General features: G+C 43.6%; 1 protein-coding gene across 1 annotated transcript in view; it reads right to left on the minus strand.

The window, feature by feature from the left end:
• LOC138612460 (unconventional myosin-IXAa-like) overlaps nucleotides 1–23,097 on the minus strand; it is a 128,085-nt gene that overhangs the window by 30,663 nt on the left and 74,325 nt on the right. The window contains exons 9-14 of the mRNA XM_069685716.1: nucleotides 21,103–21,219; nucleotides 18,252–18,386; nucleotides 7,556–7,677; nucleotides 5,639–5,780; nucleotides 3,482–3,677; nucleotides 1,549–1,668 (exon numbers count right to left, since the gene is read on the minus strand). Coding sequence (XP_069541817.1) covers nucleotides 1,549–1,668; nucleotides 3,482–3,677; nucleotides 5,639–5,780; nucleotides 7,556–7,677; nucleotides 18,252–18,386; nucleotides 21,103–21,219 — 832 coding nt within the window. The remainder of the gene's footprint in view (nucleotides 1–1,548; nucleotides 1,669–3,481; nucleotides 3,678–5,638; nucleotides 5,781–7,555; nucleotides 7,678–18,251; nucleotides 18,387–21,102; nucleotides 21,220–23,097) is intronic.

Consider the following 23,097-nt stretch of genomic DNA (forward strand, 5'->3'; position numbering starts at 1 on the left):
GACTTCTGATATCAAATTTGTCAACAACAACGGAGGAGGAGAAGCTATTAAAGCTTCGAGGGTACAGTGTCCTTGTGTAGAGCTGCTGCTAACGCCAGGACACCGTTCCTTTACATTGTCTTTATGTTTCCTTTGTAAAATTTCATTGAAGTAAAGCAAATATTAGGCACACAGAGCGATTTAAAACAGACTTAACATTCACTACCGAGTGAAGTGGAAGTTCAACTTTCGTAACCTAGCAACAGTAAGGGTTGGAAGCGCTCTGAAAGTGAGGTAGTGGGCACTGCCAGTGCAAAAAGCGGCGTAGGTGAACACAGGCCCTAAAGTCTCTTTCCATCAGACGCCTGGCTAAAGCCCACGTCGTCTAAACTTCACACCATCAGTTTGTAACAAAGGCGTTTTGATTAAAGCTTCCAAACCCAGGGCGAGAATGACCCACCGTGACTAGCATGCTCGTGTTAATGTGTAAAATCGTTGGAGTTTCCCTTTAACACAGAAACTCTCTTTGGGGAATTCACTCAGACATTTCATGGAAATTGATTTCAGTGTGGCAGCTGTTAAATCCCTCTGGAGTTATATGCATGAAAGCAAGGAGCTGCTTTAAAGCGTGACGACACGTGACGTGCATACACACACACTCTGATGTTCATTAAGCCACACATGTACAAACAAGCTCGCACGCATCGGGAGCTAAACGTGTGATGAAGGACGAGCAGAGACTCTGCGGGTGTCATCAGAGCCTGCAGGTCCACATGGACACGGATTCATTTGCGCGATCGCTCATGCGTGGGATCGCGTCGGGCTGTGAGCTCTGCTGCTGCTGGGACTCAATCTGACCGGAGCTCACAATGACCCGCAGATCTGATTTCCATGTCTTATTAACAGCTGTAATAAAAGCAGCTCACTGAGGCTGAAAATCACTCGCCACCTATTATCCTCCACCTGACCACGGAGCACTTCTTCAGCGCAGGCTGGAATTGATTTTTCTGATTGGGTCGAGGTCAGAGACGGGTTTAAAAAAAAAGGGGAAACGGGGGCTCTTCTCGCTTCAGCTCACCTCAATTCAACAGAGCTTTATCGACAGAATCCTGCCTTTATATGAACCCATTAACAGGGAGCGCCTTTCACACACTGCAGGGCTGAGGGAGGCGTTTCACTTAATATATATTAATCTACTGAAAATGATATTTATAAGCGCTGTTAAAAACAGACAAAAGGTTTTAACGTGCCTCATGACTGCAAATTTAATCCAGTAAGGACATTTAATTACCCTTCCAAAGACGCTGATAGGACTATAATCATGTGTTTATTTTGCAGCACAAAAAACCTGCACTGTCACCAATTACTTTGATTTACATGAGTCTTTTTGGTGCCCCTCTTTGGATAATAAAAACAGGAAACAGAAGAACTTGAAAAAACTGGATTTTTAAGCCCATTTAACCCGTGTTTAAAGCAAATAGACAAAAAATAAGAATCAGAAACAAACAAAAGAAAAGGCTCCATCTTTCCAACATGGCCGAGCGTCCTGAGGCATTCGGGGTTTCTTACTGTATTTCTCATCTTTGCATCTTTGCAGGATCTCCAGGCTCCTCTGGTGAACCGGGTGATGAAGGAAACTGAAGCTGTCGACAGTTTTGACGACCGCGCAGGGGACGGCTGCATCGTTCCCTGAAACACACACAGACGGAGCCCAGACATGAGACTCAGTGTTTTACAATAAAGCTTCTACAGTTTAGAATGTCATCAGGAAAAAATGAATGAAAAAAGACAATAAATGGAGAAAATAAATGAGAGGTGATGGAAAGGAGAGAACGCTGAGGAGGTGAATTAACAAGCAGAAGAAGAGAATCAGCAGAGAACTGTACAAGGAAGCAGATAAGAATTAGAGAGAGAATTCTTCAAGTGGAAGAACAAAGACATGAACTCCTCTGAGATAAGTCAGTCGGGACATTTTCAAAACTCTCTTCACCGTAACTTTCCTCCCACAAGTCTGCAGAGGAAGATCAAAACTTCTCCCTCCTCCTCCTCCTGAATCGTCAACAACAGAAGTGTGAATCACCTCCCGAAAGACACTCTGCTCTTTGTTTACGGTTATTAATTGAAATCCTGAACACATATGTGTTTGAGTGTTGAGTGAAGAAGTAAAGACCGTTTATTAGCATATGATAGGGATGCACGATATTAGATTTTTTACCCATATCCGATATGCCGATATTTTACAACTCATTAAGCCGATTACCGATACCGATATTTTTTTACCGCACACCTAATTGCAGAGATTATCAACTCTCTTCTGTATTGGAATTAGCGTGCAGTATAATGGTGATACTCTTATCACATTTGTTACAACGGTCGGGGTGACGGGTCTTGAGATGGTTAATCAAGTTTGTAGTGTTGAAAGACTTTGCCTTGGCTCCTCCTCGCATCACCGAAGCTGAGCAGTCATTGCAAAGAGCAGTTTTGCTATCTATTTCGGACACTTTGAAAAACTTCCACACCGCGGACATTTTGGCTTCTAACTCTCTCATGCTGCAGGTAGACAAACGTGACGTCATTGCGCCGCGCCGCGCAGGTTTTCTTCGCGCTGAGGTTAGGCATTTAATCAAGTATGCAGAAGCCCATTATTTTATACGGTTAATTATATCGGTGGGTATCGCCGTGTTGGCCAATATCCGATAATGTGCCAATAATATCGTGCATCCCTAGCATATGATAATAACAATTGTGTAGAAAGTTTTTATGGAAGAATTGCTGTTGCCCGCTGCAGCCTTTCAAGTTTATCCTGTTTCTGAAAAATTGCAGGAGGAAAAAAAATGTGTATTTTGGGCTCAAGTTTATTTTTTAATCATGTTAAATTGCTTGTTTTATGTAACCAACACGTCCAAATCTAAAGATATTACATTTGGGAAAAAGCAGAGGACAGATGTTGGGCTTTTTTCATCATCAAACTAACTAACTTATTTAAAACAAAAAATGTATAATATTTGTACATGTATCTACAGAAGGCTAGTTTGGTGTTTTGTGACAGGTAAAGCTGTATTTTCTCTCTGTATGTTGGACTGTGACATTTGTTATACTTTCTGTAACAAAGAATACTCTTAAACTTGTCAACAATCATCAAAAAAACATCTTTACATATTATTTGTTAGACATTTAATAGTTATGCTAATCTGAGTCGTCAGGACTGCGTGGGTCTGATTCTAACAGATCGGCTGTTACTAAGCAACCCACCAACTGTCACCACATTCTGATGTTGCTGCATCCTGATTGGTGCTGAGAGGAACATGACGTCAGCTGTTTTTAAAAGAGCCCCGCCCATTTTAAGCCAGGGAGAAGAGCACAAAGACACATATATGATTATAATTGAAACTACTCTAACTTTGGGAGATAATATTAACTGTAATGTGGATTCTACAGTAAGAAGCTGAATGAAACTGTTGGTTTCCAGAACATTTAAATGCTGCTGCCGCTTTTTCCTCACCTGTTTTTTTGTGGGTGTGTCTGCGGCCGGCCTCCCTGAAAGCCACCAGGGCCCTGAAGTAGGCTCGCAGCACGGCCCAGCGGAAAGTGGCCACGGGGTCGATTCCCATCAGGCCGCAGATGAAGGCGTTCTTGCTGCTCTTGAGCAAAGCCACGATGTCGGGACGCATGTGGTCCGTGTTCTTCTCCCTGAAGTCCTGAATGAAGGAGAGACACACGGGCAGCCAGAAGAGTGTGAGTTTGTATCACACGTAGACAAAAACAGTTTTAACCCTTTCTTTGAAACTCCCACAGAAAACAAGAAACTCTCTATAAAACTAGACGAGAACATTGATGCAGCTGTCAGCACCCAGTTAGCTTAGCTTAGCATAAAGGCTGGAAACAGAGGCAAACAGTTAGCCTGGATCTCCACAGGTTACAAACAGTACTTACCAGCACCTCTAAAGTCATGTCGCAACATTTAACACCTACATTTGTACAAAAAATAAATGTAAACATTATATGCTGTGGTTTCTATTGGGAGGGGGACTATTTATTAGATAGGTGAAGCAACATTTGGTGAGTTTTCATCCAGACTAAACCAAGAAGTACGTATTGTGAACTTTAGAGGTGCTGCTAGGAAGATTTAGAACGGACCCAGGCTAGCTGGTCCCCTCTGATTCCAGGCTTTATGCTAAGCTAGGCTAAATGAGAGTGGTATCAATAAATCTTGTCATGTCACTTAAGCATATTTAGTGTATGTTGCAAATTAGCAAATTATTCCTTTAACCCCCAGGTTTCAAACGGGGCATAAAAGCAACATTTGTGAATCTTAAATGGTAAAACAAACATCATCCAAAGCTGCAGAAAAACTTGCAACAGCACACTCAGTACTCCTGCAAAAAATGAAATATAATGAGTGAGGCTGTGTTAAGATAACAGAGCCATGAACTATAAACCCTTCATCATTTCTCTCCGTATGATACGAGTCAGCTGTTCACTGCAGAGCCGACGTCACACACATTTCACAGCTGTGTCTCTCGCTGCAAAATTCACACCAAACACTTCTTTGGCTTCCTTTTCCACGTCCACAATAACCAACTGTCACAGATTTATACCACACGGTCAAACAACAATACGCTCGGCCCGGGCCAGCACATGTGCTTCTTATCAGAGCTCAGCTGGGAGGCGAACAGAGAATTTGATTTAGCTGAAGAAATATGTCGTAGGAGCAACAAGAAGGTCCGCTGCAGAGCTGCAGAGCAGAGTTTCAAGAAAGAAGCTGATTTTAACCTTTAGGCACACAGACAGAACAGTTGTGTTTAACTTTCTATTAAGGACTTTTCATCCAGATCCAGTCATGGTTTACAAAACAAACCGTTCCTTTAACTTTAAGTTCATTTGGGGATTCAGTGTTTGACACTTTGTTTTGATTCCTCTCTAACAGTCTGACATGAAACACATCCGTATTAACAGCATTGCACTGCAGCTTTGAAAAGGTTAAAAAGGAGCTGCTGAGACAGCATCTGTGATTGTGTGAGAAAGACTAAAATTTGCAGATGCTCGCTGCAAAGTCATTCATCCCGAATTTCCCCCCGGGGATAAATAAAGTATTTCTGATTCTGATTTACAGACGATGCAGTTTGGACATCCAGAGCCCAGCGTAGTGCTCCCCAAATATGTGTCCAAATCTGATCCAAGTTGCTAAAGCTTTGTCCCATGCATGATGTCTTTTACGAGCATTATCAAGACCGATCCTGTTTTTAGTTTGTCTATTTATTAATCAGTCTGCTCAATATCCGTATTCATTTTAGATCTTATGCATAATTCATTTATGAGTCGCTGTGTTTTCCGTGTTTTACAGATCAGTTGGTTTAGATCCCAAAGCAAATTTCTTATATTTAAGATTTGATTCTTTTTACTCGTGCATAAAAAAGTACTCAACTGAAAGAGCAGAACGCTGCACAGACGAGACTAACAGACTCAACATGCTCCGATCATGTTACTTGTGAAGCATCAGCTCATAACTTTCATTATTTCATGTCATTATTATTCATTCTCATAATACTGCAGGATCTTATCATCTAACCATCATTACAAACATCATTTCTGACAGTACAGGTACAAGATGTCAAACTATCCCACTTAACTGATGCACACAGCAGAGCACGCATCTCACCTTGACTCCGTACTTGACTTTCCCAGCGTAGTGTCTGATGATGAAGGCGGGCTCCATGACAGCAGGGAACTCGATGTAGCTGTTTCCTTCATGCTGACGCTTGAACTTGTCCAGCAAGGTCTGATTGGAAGCCTGAGGGAAACTAGGAGCGACACACATCATGGGGAGTTTGAGAATTACATTTAAGAGTCTGAAATAAATAAATCAAAAAACACTAGAACATAAAAGACTCTAAGAAATCCTCCGCCGTTTGCGTCTCTGCAGGAATGCTTTTCATCTCTTCACACTAAAACAAAACGCTAAAAAAACAACTTCTTTTTTATGAACTACAAAGCGCTGCCACTGCAGCAGCTGGAAATCGAAGGAAAATATACAGTGTCTCAAATTCCCTCCCTCTCTCCTTCAGGGATTAAAACTGTCACAAAGTTAATGTCACGGCTCAAATTCACCGAAAGTTACAGCGGCTCTTCTCTCACATTCTTCCTTCTTGTTTTCACCTTTGCTTCACGGACATTTCACCCATTCACCGCTAACCTCAGGTGGCCGGATCGACATCCCTGTAGGCCTGTTTCTCTGTACAACTCTGACACACTCCTGGCTGAAGTATATCCCCAGGGGTCTTAAAGCTTGATGCAGTTACAGTAGAAATGAACCCCCACGCTCGCCCCCCCTATCCTGCCGTAACCTAATCCACTTCTCCAGAGGCCCCGTGGCCCCGCGGCTCTCGGCTAACTGTGAATGATGGGATCTCTAAGCGTCCTTCTTTCTCTCTGTGTAATCATTTAGCATGAAGCCCCGTCCTGTGGCAGCACAAACCCCCTGAGAGAGCCTGTCCCCTCCCTCGTTTTTTCTTTAGAGATTCCCCTTTGACCCTTATTCTCCCGAAGTGGTCCCCCTCTCTTCACATACACATGCACAGTGTCTATATAATGTACATACACATGCAAATATACACACTCCAGGTGTTATTAGATCCAGATGAAGCAGCTACGCTAAGTGGCATGTAAGACGGCGGCTCACATTGATGAATACGGCCGTGTGCGTGCAGCCTGATGTGTTTTTACGCGAGGGGGGCGGGGCAGCGCTGGGTGTGATTAATGGAGGAGTGCCGACCTGCGGGAGGAGAGCGCTGCACAACAACGCCGCAGAGACATATTCGATCGTGATCCTGAGACGGTAACGGGAGGAATAAACACGTCTCAATGCGTCAGTTAAGCTCATGTTAAAGTCCCAGAGTTGGTATTAATTAAGCTAACGACCTGCACAGGGAGCAGTTTGTCTCTCTGATTCAACAGGTGTGTGAAAGGCAGGTTTGTGCAGGGTGATCAGAAGGTCGACAAAGCATGCTACAATCAAATATGTCTTGATTTCCACATTATTCAGGTGAGGTCAATAAGTCATCAGAGGCACCTAACATGCCCAAACCCTAACGGTGGTACACAGGAAGTGTATTTTAAGTTACTTTTTGTAATTCTCACAGACATCACACTTAAAGGAGCAGTTCGCTCCTGGAAAAAGCCGCTGTCAGTCAAATCTGGTGTTCTCTGTAATCGATCGAAGCAATAATATTTGAAATTGGCGCCAGAGCTGTGGAGAAAGTTGTACAAACAGCTCGTGCTTTCGCCCATTCTACATTCCTACAACACCCAGCATGCATTGCGCCCCTCCCTCTGAAAGGAACGGCCCAGTGAGAGACTCTGGAGGGAAATACTACCGTTGAGAATATACCGTTGGATCATCTAAAAACTCTTAAGGTCTGCAGTCTACATTTCAAACCTGACGATTTTGAACGAGACATGACATCGGAGGCGGGCGTCCTAGATTAAGGAAGTGTAGTTTAATGAGCTCCCTGGCCTCCGCCAGATGACACCTTTTTACGTAGTTAAAGCATCATCTGTACTTGAGCAGGCGACATACTTGCACTCCTCGTCCAGCAGGTGGAACAGCGCGGTGGGTTTCTTGCTGATGAGGTTGATGCAGCCGCTGTTGTCGATGTAGTCGATGTTGTGCCACGTGATGCCCTCCGCCCTGTACTCCTCCTGCAGGGGAAACAAAGACTTCAGGTCAAGTAACACTTCCAGAGCAAATGGCTTTCTGTCACAGCTGTTACAGCGTTTTGTTGACATTATTGACTGTTTTTTGACCTTCAGCTGAAAAAGACTGAGTCAACACCTGTCAGGAAGTCTTTAGTTTGACACTGAGAAGCTACGCATGATGGTTCCTTTACGATTGCTTCAGAGTAAAAGGCGTCTTTTCCTTACTGTTTTCATCACTTGGGGGTCAAGGTGAAATAAACCTACTATCAAACTGACCAAGAGAGTTGCAGAAAAAACAAAAAGTCTGAGCATTTATTTAAACCACTGCACTAACTCCTCACAACGTCCGGCAGCTTGTTGCTCTTCAGTAAAACCACACTTAACGTCTATGTGCCCCCAGAGGGCAATGACGCCTGAGATATATGACCCATGTCTCCTTAAAACCCCTGAGGGAGGAACCAGTGACAAGCACCAGTTACAATCCTTCTGCAAGTTTGCATGAAAAGAGAAAAGAAAAGAGGAGAAGGAGCGCGCTTCATCAGGTGGATCAGTCAAGATTGTTAAAGCAACGCAGCTATTTTTGTTACTCTGTGCCAACAGCTGCATGAGAAGCAGTGAAGTCATTCAGGAACAAATGTCTTCCCTCTTAGAAGCACGAGTGTGCTTAAAGTGCTTATTAGATTATGTCATATCTTGTGCTTAATGTTGACAAATTGCTCCTCTGAGGAACATAAATGTGCTCCGTTCATTTCACGGGCTTTTAGTCTGATGTAAGTTTAAAGGGAATTCAGCGCTGACGGTGGAGCTGGAGCGAAAGGTCAAAGGGTCAGAGGAAACAAAGAGTCTCAGCCTTGAATCTGCTCATAAATTTAACTCATTTAAAACCAACCAAGAAGTTTGGATTTCCAACGCCATCATGGATACGTTTATATGTCACTCTTCAAAACACAGCAGGATAACAGGAGGAAGAAAAGAGACAAAACACACGAAATATGAGGTTAAACTCCAGAAAAAAACATATATTACAAGTGGATTTAAGACGCTTTCTCTTCTCTGAAACTTTGAACAGGAGTATTTTAATCTTAAAATACAACAACAGCAGAATAAAGCTCAGTACGGTGAAGAAATCTTCAACAGATATCAACACCAAATGTCTTGGCAATCTGTCCACAGTTCGGCAAGGTATCTTGCTGTGCACCAAAGTGTTAGATGAAGAAACCGAGCTGCATCGCCGTCCTTAAGGTCTTTCTGCTACAAAATGAAGCTTCGCGTTAGACACAGAAGTCGGCCCCAGCTGTAATCAGCTGCGAGCCTGCTGATTGCATCATCATTTCTAATCCCTAACGCACCAATCACAGCTGCTTCTCACAACAAGGCGGCAACTTCCTTCTCACTCATCCCTGCTACGCGCTGCACACACGCCCCCAGCCCTCTCCTGTCTAGTCTGAAGCCTTCTGCCCACTCTGTATACCCCAAGGGGGGGGTTTGCATTAAGCTCCCTGTGAAGCCGTAGCATGCTGCTCGGCTAACATAGGGAGCAACTTAAGAGTGGAGCCATCAGCGCCAAGCAGAACTGCTTTTCCATTTGGCAATAAATGGTTAAATCTATGATGAGAGTGTTCCACCACCGCCCCAGCATCCACCTGCAGGCTCCGACTAGAGTTTAAGATATGATCTCGTCACTCCTCAAATATCTGCGTGTAAACTAAATCTGCGAGGAGTGATGAGGTCGGAGCCAAGACGCCAAACACAAGCTGTGTTCTGCTGCTGCGATAAACATTTCAAACTATCACAAACATGAGCTGTCTGACTGAACTTTCATTGTGGTAATGAAGGAGAAAATGTGACAATCAGAGAGATACATGTCCTCTAATTACTACAGACGAGTATTCAAAGCAGCACTGGAGGATATTTGGACACGTCTGCTATCTCTTCTGTTTTTAGGCTGCTGAATCACTGACGAGGCATTCACAACATGTGGCGTGTGTGGCTTCGTTCGGAGGTCGCACCGGATCAGGCTGAATGTAAACAGAGGCATAAAAAGAGTAAAATGTTGCATGCGTGTGTTTTAGTTTAAATCTCATCAAGCCGAAGCGCAGGCCGATCACTGACTCGGTTCATCTGCTGAACCTTGTTGTGTCTGTGTGGGGCTCGTGAACATGTGTTGACTCAGAAAGGCAGGGAGACAATAAGATGCAGACACACAGATAAAGAGATAAACACACACACACACACACACACACACACGCTCGTCAGCCGTTTCATTACACACACACTTTAAGGTAAACAGCTCGGGCCAGCAGAGAGAGGACGACAGAGCGGTGACTCAGTGTGTGAAGCACGCAGAGAAAATGCTTCAGTTATAGTTCGAGGAAATGCCAGGATGGTTGAGTGACTGTGGGCAGAGTTTCATCACTGAGAACCAGCACATAAAAACAGCTGCTTCACATCTTTATATGACCTTTGACCTCAGCAGAAGTAAGGTGTTGTTTAATATCCAGGAAAGAAACGAAGATTTGATGCTTCCCTTTTTCCCACATGAGAGTTAACATACTGTCTTTGACTTCTGGAGTGGGTATTTGACTGTAGAGTAATTGATAATGAAAACAGTTGTTAGTCACAGTCCTTGTCTGAACCATGGCCGACATGACAGCTCCCTAAAAGTGAAGCCAAAGCCTCTCTATCGCCTCCTGCTGACTGGCTGAAGTACAGGTCATAAAGCCCGCCTCCTCCATGTTAACAGATGGGACATGAGTCAAACTATAAAATCAAAATACACGGCAGATACGTTTTTCTCAAACATGGTTTCTGTCATGATAGTTAGTTCCTATCATGCTGATTTACGTCCAAGTGTTTATTATTCCAACACATTTTCATTTAATTAGTTATTTGATGCTGTCAAAAGGGGGTGTGGCCTCATGATTGACAGCTCTGTTTACAAATCCAGCTCCTGCAGCCGACCTGTTCCGGATTAGCAAAGCAGAGGAGGAACGACGAGAGGAGGTAACACTGCAGTCATTGAAGTTTCCATATCCGTGAACGTCTGCTTCAGACTAATGACTGTATATAAAGATGGACGTCTCCATCTGCTCTCATTGTACGAAATTGATGCTAAAATAGCCCCTGTGACGGGCGCTGCCATCTTGCGATAATGACGTCATTTGGAGCCAGAGTTCCGGAACAGATCGGCTGCAGGAGCCGTATTTGTCTACATAGCTATCAATCATTAGGCCACACCCCCTTTTTACTGCATCAAATAACTAATTAAATGTAAACTTGTCAGAAAACACTTGGACGTAAATGAGCATGATAAGAACTAACTATAATGACAGAAACCATGTTTGAGAAAAATGTATTTGATGTGTATTTTGATTTTATAGTTTGACTCATGTCCCATCTGCTATCATGGAGGAGGCGGGCTTTATGGCCTATACTGCAGCCAGTCAGCAGGGGGCGATAGAGAGGGTTTGGCTTCACTTTCAGGGAGCTGTCATGTCGTCCATCTGTTTTATACACTCTAAGGTTCAGACCAACACAAGGAGCTGCTCTGCTGTTAAATACGCCACCATGAGGAATCTTTGCTGTTTTTTAAAAAAGTTAAACGTGGGACGTCAATACCGCGGCTCCACAAGCAGATCTCTACTGCACAGACTCTGGCTCTAAATGCGCAAGATGGCAGCGCCCGCTCCAGGGGGGATTTTGGCAACATTTTTGTACAGTCAGTGGACTGAACAGATTTAACTCATGACTCAACCTCTCTAAACTCTGTATTATGGTCATCAAATCCAGTGTCTAATATCTCCGATGCTCCACTAGTACAATGGAGGGAAGTTAAAGTTATATTTGTAGGTTGAATTCACATAACATGCTGAAATATATTAAGTGAAGTGTCCCTTTAGTGTTCCACTTCAAACAGAGAGACATTACAGAAACTAGGACATAAAATAGACGCTGTAGAAAAGCTCACTTCAAACCAATCTGCGAGCAATAACAGCCCTGAAACCTCCCGCTGCGCTGCAGAAAGCAGGCTGCTCTGCTGTGGTCGATGAGGTTGGTCATGACTTGTGGCTTTCCCTGCACCTATTAGCCCTCGCTGTGTCTGCTCTCTGCAGGCTAACACAGTTTTCCAGCATTGAGTGAGCAGTGAGGGAGGCCGCTAATGTCTCCTGTTATCTCTCTATTTCTTACATCTCTCCCTCCCCCTGAGCGCGTCTCTCTGGTTATGACAGCAGAGTGTTTTTACGGCGCGGACGGGAGGAGCAGCGGAGCAATCGTGGGAGCTCGAGCAACTTGTGGTGGTTTTAAAAGCGCAGGGAGAGAACTGACGGGTAAGTAAGGAAGACACGCTCGCCGTGCTGTCATTAAACATGCTCGGTGAGAGGGTTTGGGCTTGCTGTGGTGAAGAGAGGAAGACGAGCGACTGTCGACCAGCGTGACTCATAAAGGCTGACGCCAAGGAATGATGGGAGTGAGGACATAGGGCACGGAAAACCGAATGCATTAAAATGTTAACTCTACTTTCCAGATCTTTGAGTCATTACCTTTAAAGGTATGATGATTAATGAAATGAAGGGGAAGGCTGGCATCGCTGTCCAACTGCAGTACCTTTAACGGCCACCAGGGGGCTGCGGCTCACACGTTGGGAATCGCCGCTTTAGATAAACCCCTGGCAGTAACTTCTCTTTTACTGTCTTTGCAGTAGCAGGACTCTGATCTTCTATCAGATGAAGGTAAACCTGTCCCGCATGTTATTTATGTCTTTACTCTGTCAGCATATCTCTCCAGTTAAACACCCTGTTTGCCTAAGGTGGAGGCTGTCAGGTGTTTTCATACTTTGATACACCGACAGTCTCTCTCTCTCACACACACACTTACACATTCACACGCCCTCTTGCATCAAGCTGAGGTTGTGTGGTTCTATTAACTTTGGCTGCCGTTTTTCGAATGTAAACACACACTGCTGATAAGACGAGCTGATTGGCTGGAGGGAAGTGAAGCACCGAGGAGAAGAAAGGAGGAAAATCCCCCTGATGGAAAATTCAGCTTTCACAATCGGAAACACGGATGCAGAGAAAGCAACGCTACAATTTCAATCGTTTGGGCTTCATCTAGATTGACAAGCTGGAGTTATAGTTTTGTGCTAATGAATTATATTGTCTATGAGGCTGAAGAGAGCCCGACCACATGGGGCCAAAATAACTATGATTGGTCAACTTGGGCTGCTTGCTTGTGTGATATTTGTAGACATTAAACATGAGAAAGATGAAGAAGGGCCAATTATTCTGCTTCTTTTCCACAACACACATTTCAATTATCCTTTCAGCTGCAAACCTGCTCTCTGCAATTGCTGTTTTCTCCCGCTGGTTTGTGCTAATCAAAGCAACAACAACAAATGTGTGCGTGGTAGGCCGTGGCGTACTCAGGCCGTTTGAGGGGCAGGGGCAAAACAAAAAAGGGGCACCAGCGTGCAGAAAGTTTTAGCTATATGGACATCCCATTAGGGCACTTTGTCTCACAAATAGGAATGTGTGCAGGCCAACTAATTTTCCAACATGTATCATTTATCAACTGGAAAGACACCCACAGGGCACTTTGTCATTCTTTATCATGAACAGGGGCATCCATGAGGGCACTTTCGTTGTGTTTTGTTCAGGCAAGGGGACACCAGGGGGTGGAGGGTGTGGATTGCTCCCCCTGCCCCTCCCCTGAGTACACCACTGATGGTCAAGGTGCAACAATTAGTCGGCAAAAATCGATGACAAATTAGTTCTATTTGTCGCTAATTAGTCAAAGTCATCCTGTGAGTTTTTCATCATGTGCACGGACGTAACATCGTTTTCCGGAGCGGAGTTTGCTGAGGGGTGAGACATCCTGCATCCTTACTTTCTCTGCTGAGAGTTGCAAAGGCTAAACAGCGACCGTGAACAGTCGCTAAACAGAACATGGCAAAATGACGTCCTAAATCTTCTTTAGTCTGGGAGCATTTCAGCCTCAACGCTGCAAAGAGACGGATCGCCTGCAAGATTAGCAAAGCGGACCTTGCTTATCATAGGAGAACATCTGTGATGCGCGAGCCTGAAGTTGATCAGCACTTTGTCGCGGTTTTAAATGGACAAAAACTTGATATTGGATTATTTATTCATCTTTTAAATCAGTAGGAGCAAAATCAGCAGCAAAGTTTATTGAAAGACATATTTTTTAAGTAATTTTTTATCTTTACAGTTAGTTAGCACATCTTTAAAAGAATCTCCAACTAAATTTAATGCTGATGGTTATGTAAGGCAGGAAAGTGAGTGGCAGCAGTTTAAGTCTCCATACATCACAACAGCTGAGGTGCGGAGAGCCCTCTCTCCTTGTGACGTCAATCTGAGGGCAGACGGGACCTGTGGCCTGAACTGCACAACTTTATTCAAACAAACACAAATCAGCAGACTCTCGATTAGGAAGCTCTACCAACCGGCCTCAGAGGGGGCCCGGAGCTCAGCGGCACCTCCACTAACTGTTGTCCTGTCAAATAAACTCAGGAGAGGCACAGAGGCAAAGGTTCGGAGGACCCCGGTGATTAAAGGATAATAAACGTGAACTCTGCAGGAACAGTATCGGGCCCCGTCCTGTGAGGGCAACGTCTCAGCAGCACTTTGACACGTATTAGCTGAACATAACACGGAAACAAACGTTCACGCGAAAGGTTCAGTCTTAACAGAGATAGCCATCAAGGAGCACCTGCCGTCACAGAACAAACAAACTTAATTTAACCCTTTGCAGTGGTGTTAAAAGTACAATTGGCAGCTATTGGTGACAAAAAAACACTTTATATACTATTACCTGATTTAATCAGGTAATGTTTTATTTTTCCGGTTGAACAGATGCTTTGAGCGTGATGTTTTACCATTTAAGAACGAAAAGGAACGTTTTTTGTGCGTATGTTATTAAGCCGAGCACACTCAGTTCCTGCTCCAACGAATTGTCACTTCCTGTTTTGAGCGCATTATTGTACTCACACACACAATTTAGGCAAAATCCATTGCACGACGGCCCAATCCCAATCTCCACTCTAAAGCCTAAGCACTGAACCCTCATGGACTTTAATGACGTCAGGCGTGCAGTGCGTGAGAGCGTGAGGGTTTGAGAACTGTATATAAATCAGGAATGGGACACACGTTGCCTGGAAACGAGATGCGCCATTAAATTGAACAAGAAAAAAAGCCGAGCTCCAGCATGTAATTGTGTGTCTTACAGTGTTTACATTTTAGATCAGAAGTCAGAAAGTGATTGTTAATCATGTGCGAATATTTAACTGTTGTCACTTACAGATAAATGTATTTGCGGTTCCTGTCACCGTCATCGTTCGCTATGAACTCTGGGTAAGTCAGGAAAGCCTGGAGATATGTGAACTCACGGAAAGTCCGTAATTTGGCGTTTAAACGTCCACATCAGATTCCTCACACACACCGGGAACGCCCTTCAAAGAGTATTGAGATTGGGATTGGGCCGAGGAGGACCTGGTTGGGTTCTCATTATAGTCAAAAAGTTCAGTGTGGAATGCTGGACACTACCTGCCCCCTAATGGTTGCCATCTTGGCTACATAGTGGCGAAGTAATTTCCACAAGCAAGGCAAGTTGAAGCTCCGGCATGTTCATATTTATTCTGATGTCAAATGAACAAACATACCAGTACATATTTTGTTGACCCTCAGTCACAGTCAAATGCAATAATGCTCCGCCCTGTTGAAATTCACCTTAAGTCAAAAAGAAGAAGAACTACTGTTTGTTGTCTGCCTGGTTACATGTTGTGTATGCGTCGATGCTTTCACACAAGGGAAGTTCCTCACAGATAAATAAAGAAAATCGACAACACTAGCCTGTGAAAGTTCATGCACTATGCGAATTAGCACTTATTGTACTCCATGACATTGTACTACCTTTAGAATCAGAACTGAGACACAGTGTAAAGATCTACGGCCGTGCTAGCTTAATGGTAAGGTCACTTTAACAATGTAAACACACTGATGGGAATATTAGTGATAATGTGTTGGCATGCTAACGTCTGCTAAACACAGAGTATACTTGTAGCTGATGGAAACGTCCTTCTGTATTTTGTCATGGGTATTAGTGCTAGCCTGAGAACCAAAGCAAATACTATATTTACATATAAATATATTTATTTTTAAGGATTATTTTAATTGTTTAGCTTTGACGGCAGCTACTTTTATCTTTGTCCTTGCATGTCCACCAGCTTCATCCAGCAGCAGAGAACCTAGATTAAAAAAGACAGCTTCAGAGTGCTGTCAGAGCTAAATGTCAATTTTTAATTGACAGTAACACAACTGGTTTGTTAGTACATGTTACATCCTGCTGCTGCTGCTGCTGGTGTGTGTGTGTGTGTGTGTGTGTGTGTGTGTGTGTGTGTGTGTGTGTGTGTGTGTGTGTGTAGGGCCTGAGGGCTAACTGTCAAAAACAGATAACAGAACCATTAGTGCAGCGGCGGTGTGTGATCTTCATCGAGGCTGAAGGGACATTATTGCACTCGTTTACTGAAACACTGCTCTTTTTTCTCCTCCCTTCAGCGATGGGCCCGCCTGCTTAGTTGCCATAGCCAATCAGGGTTCAGGACGACTGAGATGAGAGCTGACAGCTCCTGTGACAGACTCCAACTGATTGGGACTCATTATCTCCCCGAGAAAGCATCCCTCTCTCTTTATTCTCTCCCTCTCTCTGCTCCCTCGCTTGTTCTATGGATATGATTTGGAAACAAATGAAACATGCACGCTGAATATTAAGAGGTTTGGCAGTCTGTATCTGAATAAATGAGTCTAATGAATGCATAATACAGCTGGTTGGGGATTAGTGGTACAATAGCAGCTCATTTCTGTGTGGAAGACAGAGGGATAGCAGAAGTTAGAGGGAGTGATAACAGAGATGAAATTAGACCAGAAAAAAAAGAACAATTAGCTTTAAAAATTGTTGCAGTGTATTAGCAGCATTTAGCGGTCAGCTAGCAGCTAACGCAGCTAACGCAGCTCTGTCTGACTGCTGCACTCTAACCCAGACTGTCAGCGTGTTCTGGTCATTCAGCACTTTTCCTCTGACCTTTAGCTTAATGGACTCGTGCTAGCTTAAATTAGCTGCATAATTACAGCTGCTTGTACTGTACTGTCGGGGAGGACGTGGATATCCAGCAATCATATTGTACAGGGGAATATTCATGTTGCAAAGACTGGATGCTTGCATTAGTGAAAGGTTTGACGATGTTATGTTGTTAGCCTCTGAGCTACAGATTAAAGGCTTGTTTAGTACAAAGTGTTGTCCACATGGTGAGAGGAATTTACAGCCAAGCTCTGAATTTGACTGAAGGCAAAACAACAGCACTTCACCTTAAAGCTTGCATTCACGCTTGTTACCATTTTGCCATAAGGCTAGACTTTCGTTTTTCCATGCAAATACGTATAACCATAAATCATGAGGATAAGTGTGGAGACTCACAGATACACACAGCTACGTGTTCAGGGCTGGAACTTAATTTACAGGTAGTAATTGTCAGATGGCATTTTGTTAAATGTAGAGATCACAGTTAAATCAGCTGCATGCAAATAAGGCAGGCACACTGAGGTGCAAAATGTAAAAGAAGAGAAGCCGTTTACAGCAAAAACAAAAGCAGTAAAAGAGCCGTGTTCCTATTTTCTGTTGAAAAGCTTCTGGATTCTACAATTAAACATGTAAAAGTAAGAAACTATGATCTGTTCATCTGCTTTAGGAGTTGGTTGGAAGATTTTGGGCTCAGTCAGGCTTGCTGTTTTTACCTGTTTCATGTCCTTTTGCTAAGCTAAGCTAACCGGCTGTTGGCCTCCGCTTCATATTTACCATGACGGGCTAACTCTCAACAAGAAACCAAGCACATTACCAAGTATTCCTCCAATGTATTTTCACTGGTTGTACTTTGTTTTCTGGCGAGAGAAAAATGTAGCCTCAGAAAACTTCCGGTCGAGCTCTTCCTCACAGCATCCCATCTTTTTCTAAATTTTAATCACTATCATTGAATTTTACTGATTTCAACGTTCCACAATTTTTCTCCAGTTAAAACTTGAGCAAGGTTGAATCCTGTCTTCAGTCTTTACTAAAAGTGTGTTAACATGTGGGAAATGCTACAGATCAGATTAAATACCCAATAAGTACAGAAAAACATCAAAAAGGACAGTGTTACAAGAGCATCGCATCTCTTTTCTCTCAGCGTGTTAAACCTCACTCAGAGTTCTCAGCTGGACAGGAAGTCATCCATTTTTTAACAAGTTTGACGTATGAAGGAAAACTGCAGAGTCAGTGAGGGAGGCCCATTCTTCCCTCCATCAGTTGAATCAAACAAAAGCAGAAAGGCGGTTTTAGAGGAATGTGTAGCAGACACAATAATGTGACGCCAGAGTGTAAACCCAGACGGACGTATGAATGTTTGGGCGCAGTCAGCATCGTCACAGTGGCAGGAAAACACAATACGCAGTGACGTTTTGTCAGCGGCTACACAATAGTCATTGTGGATGGTAACAAAATAATGCAGAGAGGAGAAGATAATAACAGCACTGTACCTGCTCTAGTTTGAAGATGTGTTTGTTGAAGTAGTGCTGAAGCCGCTCGTTGGCGAAGTTGATGCAGAACTGCTCGAAGCTGTTGTTCTCGTAGTCCTCAAAGCCGAAGATGTCCAGGACTCCGATGGACAGAATCTGACAGAAAAAGACAGACAGCTCATTTTCTTTCTATATTTTAAACATTAAGGGGAATTCACTCATTAAGAGTGAATTGCGGCCGCTGATAGCTCCATAAATTGCGCATCATTTACACCCGTTATCTACTCCGTCTCAAGGTCCGATTCATAAAGCAAATTGCACAAATGATATTAAAGGGCAAACGCGCCCGCATGGTGCTGTTAGCACAGGTGTTGGTGAATTAGGTGCTTTTTGCCACGAGGCTTATTTGCATAGAAAGGGGCCAAATTTGCACAGACTGTTTGCATAGAGTTTTTGCTCTGTAGGGGTGCATTCAACTGTGTCAAAAGCAGCGTAATCCTTTAGTGAATTCCCCCCTTATAGTCAGTTATTGGAAAAAAAACATCCTCTAGCAACACTCAGTAAAAATGTATGATTGTTTACCATCTTTATTTAGAGATGTGTTCACTGCATTTATTTTCCTCTCCAGCTACAGCGACCCCGATGCCCCCTGGGTGTCACGTAAGATTCATGTTTTCATAAATCATTAAAATGCACCATCTGAAGGAGGCGTTCTCTCACTGAAGGCCTTTAATTATGAAATGGACTGTAAAAGCTGTTTCCAATTTAATTTAATCTCATCCAGCAGAGTTTTATTTCTCTCTGAAGAGCCGTTCTTATTTTTTATTCTAATCTGGCAAGGAAACATACACGAGCTCGCGCTGCTCATATATACTGTTATCTGTACTTAAGAACAATGACCTTGACAGAAAGTGCAACCTCATCGACCCCCTGAGGGTACCGAGGGAGCGCTAACACACAGAGATGATGTCAGTGCCAAGGGAAGCACACACACACACACACACACACACAGGACCACAGGGGGTAAACTGAGCTGAGGGGAACTTGATGCCATCTGCCCCAATGTTCCTGCCACACACACCAATACATACACACAGACGCACACACGTGCGCAAACACACACACACACAGACACACAGAATGATCTGTTTTCTGATCCCTCAGATGCCCCCAAAGGGTATGACATGCCAGCTGCCACTCCAACACACATTTGTATATACAGTACACACACACACACACACACACACACACACACACACACACACACTGGAATGTGAATTTTCATATCACACCGCTCCCCTCCTCTGGGAGTGGATGAAGCCAGGGAAAAAAGGCGGCAATACAGTCTTGACTAACAGACAGATAGGCTGACAGACAGGCAGACAGACAGGCAGACAGACAGGCTGACAGACAGGCAGCAGCAGGATGGGAGCATGAGTCAGACAAATGAGGACACAAAGAAGAAAGGGACGATAAATTCAGACTGACTGACTGTGTGTAGAAGTAAGAGGAAATTACTGTAACTGTAGTGTTTTGGTTTAGTAGAAATGGCACAGGTATAATGAACACCTTTAACGAGGGCTCTGTCCCATTACAGTGCATCAGTCAGCCTTGTCAATCAACCAGCTCAACCTGAGGCACTGTGCCTTAAAGTAAAGCTAAAGGGTGTGCAGCCCTTATTAAAATCATTACACACACGCATGTTTTTTCCTGCTGTCAATATGTTAAAAAGGTCTGTACAATGCACCTATGTAATAACAGGTTACCCATGATGCAATGCAACAACTTAGTGACAGTAATAGGTTTTATTCAGGTGGACTAAGTTTTCCAGTTCTGTTACTCTAAACAAAAATGCGAGCATGTTCTCCCCGTGCATATGTGGGTTCCCTCCGGGTACTCCGGCTTCCTCCCACAGTCCGAAGTCATGCTCGTTAGGTTCACTGGTGACTCTCAAATTGCCTGCGAGTGTGAGCGAGAGAAAGATTGTCTGTTTTTATAAAGTCCGTCTATGTCTCTATAGCTATATCCTTCGGAGGACATATTTAAAGGCCATTGCGTCACAGCGGTGCGTTGAAGGCTGTCCCAATTCGAGGGCTCCTTCAGATGCGGCCAACAAAAACGCGGCCACAAAGGATCCATCAGGTGCATCCTTCGCGGCCCAACCCATCCAGAGATTCATTGCGCACCAATTCAAACGAGATAGTGGACTCTTAAACAGCTGAAAAATACACTTTCAAATGTAAAAGTTTTTGGTTTTAACTCCCAATGACAGCTAGGATAGGCTCCAGCTCCCTGAACAGGATAAGCGGTATAGAGAATGGATGGATGGAAACGCCACACACACCACAGGACTCTGACACAATACACAATTACACTATTTAAATTAATCTCTAGCGATTGATAAATCCCATTTTTCTGTGGAGTAAATGATTTCCTTCAAACTTTTCGAGGGTAAAGGTCAAAATGAAGACTACTGAGACAGCAGGGGAGGCTTTATCCTCGTCCAAATTAACTGATCGAGGAAATTACAAGCCGGAGCTGGTGACTCAGAGGCCACATGTGGGAAATGAGCCGCCCGCTAATCACTCGCCCACTGTGGTAACTCAAGCATCTAACCAAACAACCCACTGGAAACTGATTTGGCTGGAAATTAGCTACTGGGGTTGGTTGCTGGCACGTCAATCCATACATCCTGCATGACTGGTGCAAAGATAAGAAGGATATTAGGTGGCTCACTGCATTGAGAAGTTTATTTTAAACCTATTTTTAATGTGTTCTTAAGGCAGTCTGATGAGCTTATACGAATGCACCCTGAGACACATATTGTCGGTGTGTTTGTGGGCTTCTCAGCGTGTGTGTGTTTCTTTCCTACCTTTGAAGTGTCCTCCAGGTCCTTGTTGTTTAACAGCGCATGGTTGGTCCTGAACACAATCCAGTCAAACAGAGCGCTGTACAGTGACTTGGCCATGGAGTCCCTCACCGTGCCCGCCTACACACACACACACACACACACACACACACACACACACACACATAAAGAACACGTTAGTTTCCTCCTGATCAAAAACATCTGTACGTCTTAATGTGGAACAGGAGTGCACTAAATGTGTTTTATCACTCTCACTCGCAGCCTCACTGGAGTAACTCTGCACAGGCGTTTTTATTTGACAGTGGTGGTGTTGCTGCGGTGGCCCACAAGTGTTGAATTAAGAGAACACTTATGCAACCAGCTGAGCGCTGCCATCCTTTGTAAAGTTACTTATTTTGTTTCTCTAATAGAAATGTAATAGAACCCTGCTGAGTTTATTATAGCAAACTCAAATACCTCAGAGCAACAAGACAAACACAATGTTAGCGTTCCCTCTGTCTTTCTCTGGAACTGGATCAGTGTCGTATTAAATGTGTGAAGTGAGCAGAGACCAGGTTTAATGAACTGCTGCGCACAGAGTCACTGAGTCATCTGAAGGGACAGACTGAGAGAAGAAGATCCTCAAAACAACGACGAGAAGCGGAGATGGACAGGTCAGAAAGACTGTGGTGAACAATCAAGCCTTATCAATGGAACTGATTTTAAATCAAATGAGACAGTCAATTATTTGTCCCAGGCGCCTACAGGAATGTAGTTACACAGTTTTGCTCAGCTGAGCACAGAAAATGAATGCATGGAAGGATTTTGGACTGGGGGTCGGACAAAACAAAACACAGACATGAGAATTGGCTCTGAAAACACGGCCTCTAAAGGCTCCTCGGAAGGTGTTGTAAAATATTTTGCTGAATATTTTGTGTATCTGCCGTCGTATCACAACTAGAAGAGAAGATCAATACCAGCCTTATATCTAAAGGCCTACGCCAAGTATGAAGCCAGGGCAAGGAGGTCCTAGCCTAGCATGAGCTTAGCATAGACTGTAAGAAGGGGGAGCTAGCTCGACCCAGTCCTAAACCTCTCTACTCCTTCTTTAAATTCAATTTGATTTAATTTCCTTTAAAACAATGAAATATGTTTGGGCTTTTAGGGAGTTAGCTAAAGCATACCAAGCTATGTATCTTATTGTTCACTCTTGATGCTAAACTAAGCTAATGAACAGCTAGCTCTACTTTTAAAGCTAAACTTTTAAAGATAATGCTAAACTACCTTTGTCTTGAGCTAGCTAAAATCTAATTGAAAATAACACAAGTTTAATGAATCAAAAAAAATATTTGTGTGGCTTCAACCGTCAAGCGCTTATCTTTCTCAAGGATCATTGGGACAACTGTTAGCTCCTCAATGCTAACGGTCTTCTAGTCACCATGCTACTGTAATTAGAGATGAGCAAAGCCAGGGAGCGGCAGTTATAGTACAAGCTCACCTCAGGCTGTTGTTATTAATATCCTGTTTGAGGTTTATAACAACAGCCACTGTATTTTGAGGTTAAACACAGTCAGTCTTTGCTGTGCAAAGTGCTGGAATGAGGTGTTTTCAATCGGGGCTAGATTCCAATAAACTTCAAACCTGTTTGGACAACTTTTTATGTTTCACTTTTTCATCCTTCAAAAAAACAACACTGCCATAAACAGGCACTATAACACCCTTAAAAGCTAAAGAGCAACAATGCTGTCTCCTTAGCTAGCATAAGCAGACTTAGATAAAGACTTGGACACCGGAGCCTGTCTTTGGCAGCATGAAGTGTTGTGGAGCCGAACAAGACAAAATATATCTGCTTCAGCTTGGCCGAAGATTTCCATACCGAGAACCTCAGAAATATTTGCGCTTTACAACAGGAAACAAACAAAGAGGAAACAAGTGAGGGTGAAAGGCCTGTGGTTTTCACTACTCCATGTCATCAAACACAGAACAAACCTGTTAACCACAGCAGGGGAAGGCTGCAAC

This window comes from Semicossyphus pulcher, unplaced genomic scaffold (assembly GCF_022749685.1).
Source record: "Semicossyphus pulcher isolate SPU_LCO1_2020_fin unplaced genomic scaffold, fSemPul1.0.p SCAF_8, whole genome shotgun sequence".
Lineage (NCBI taxonomy): Eukaryota > Metazoa > Chordata > Actinopteri > Labriformes > Labridae > Semicossyphus > Semicossyphus pulcher.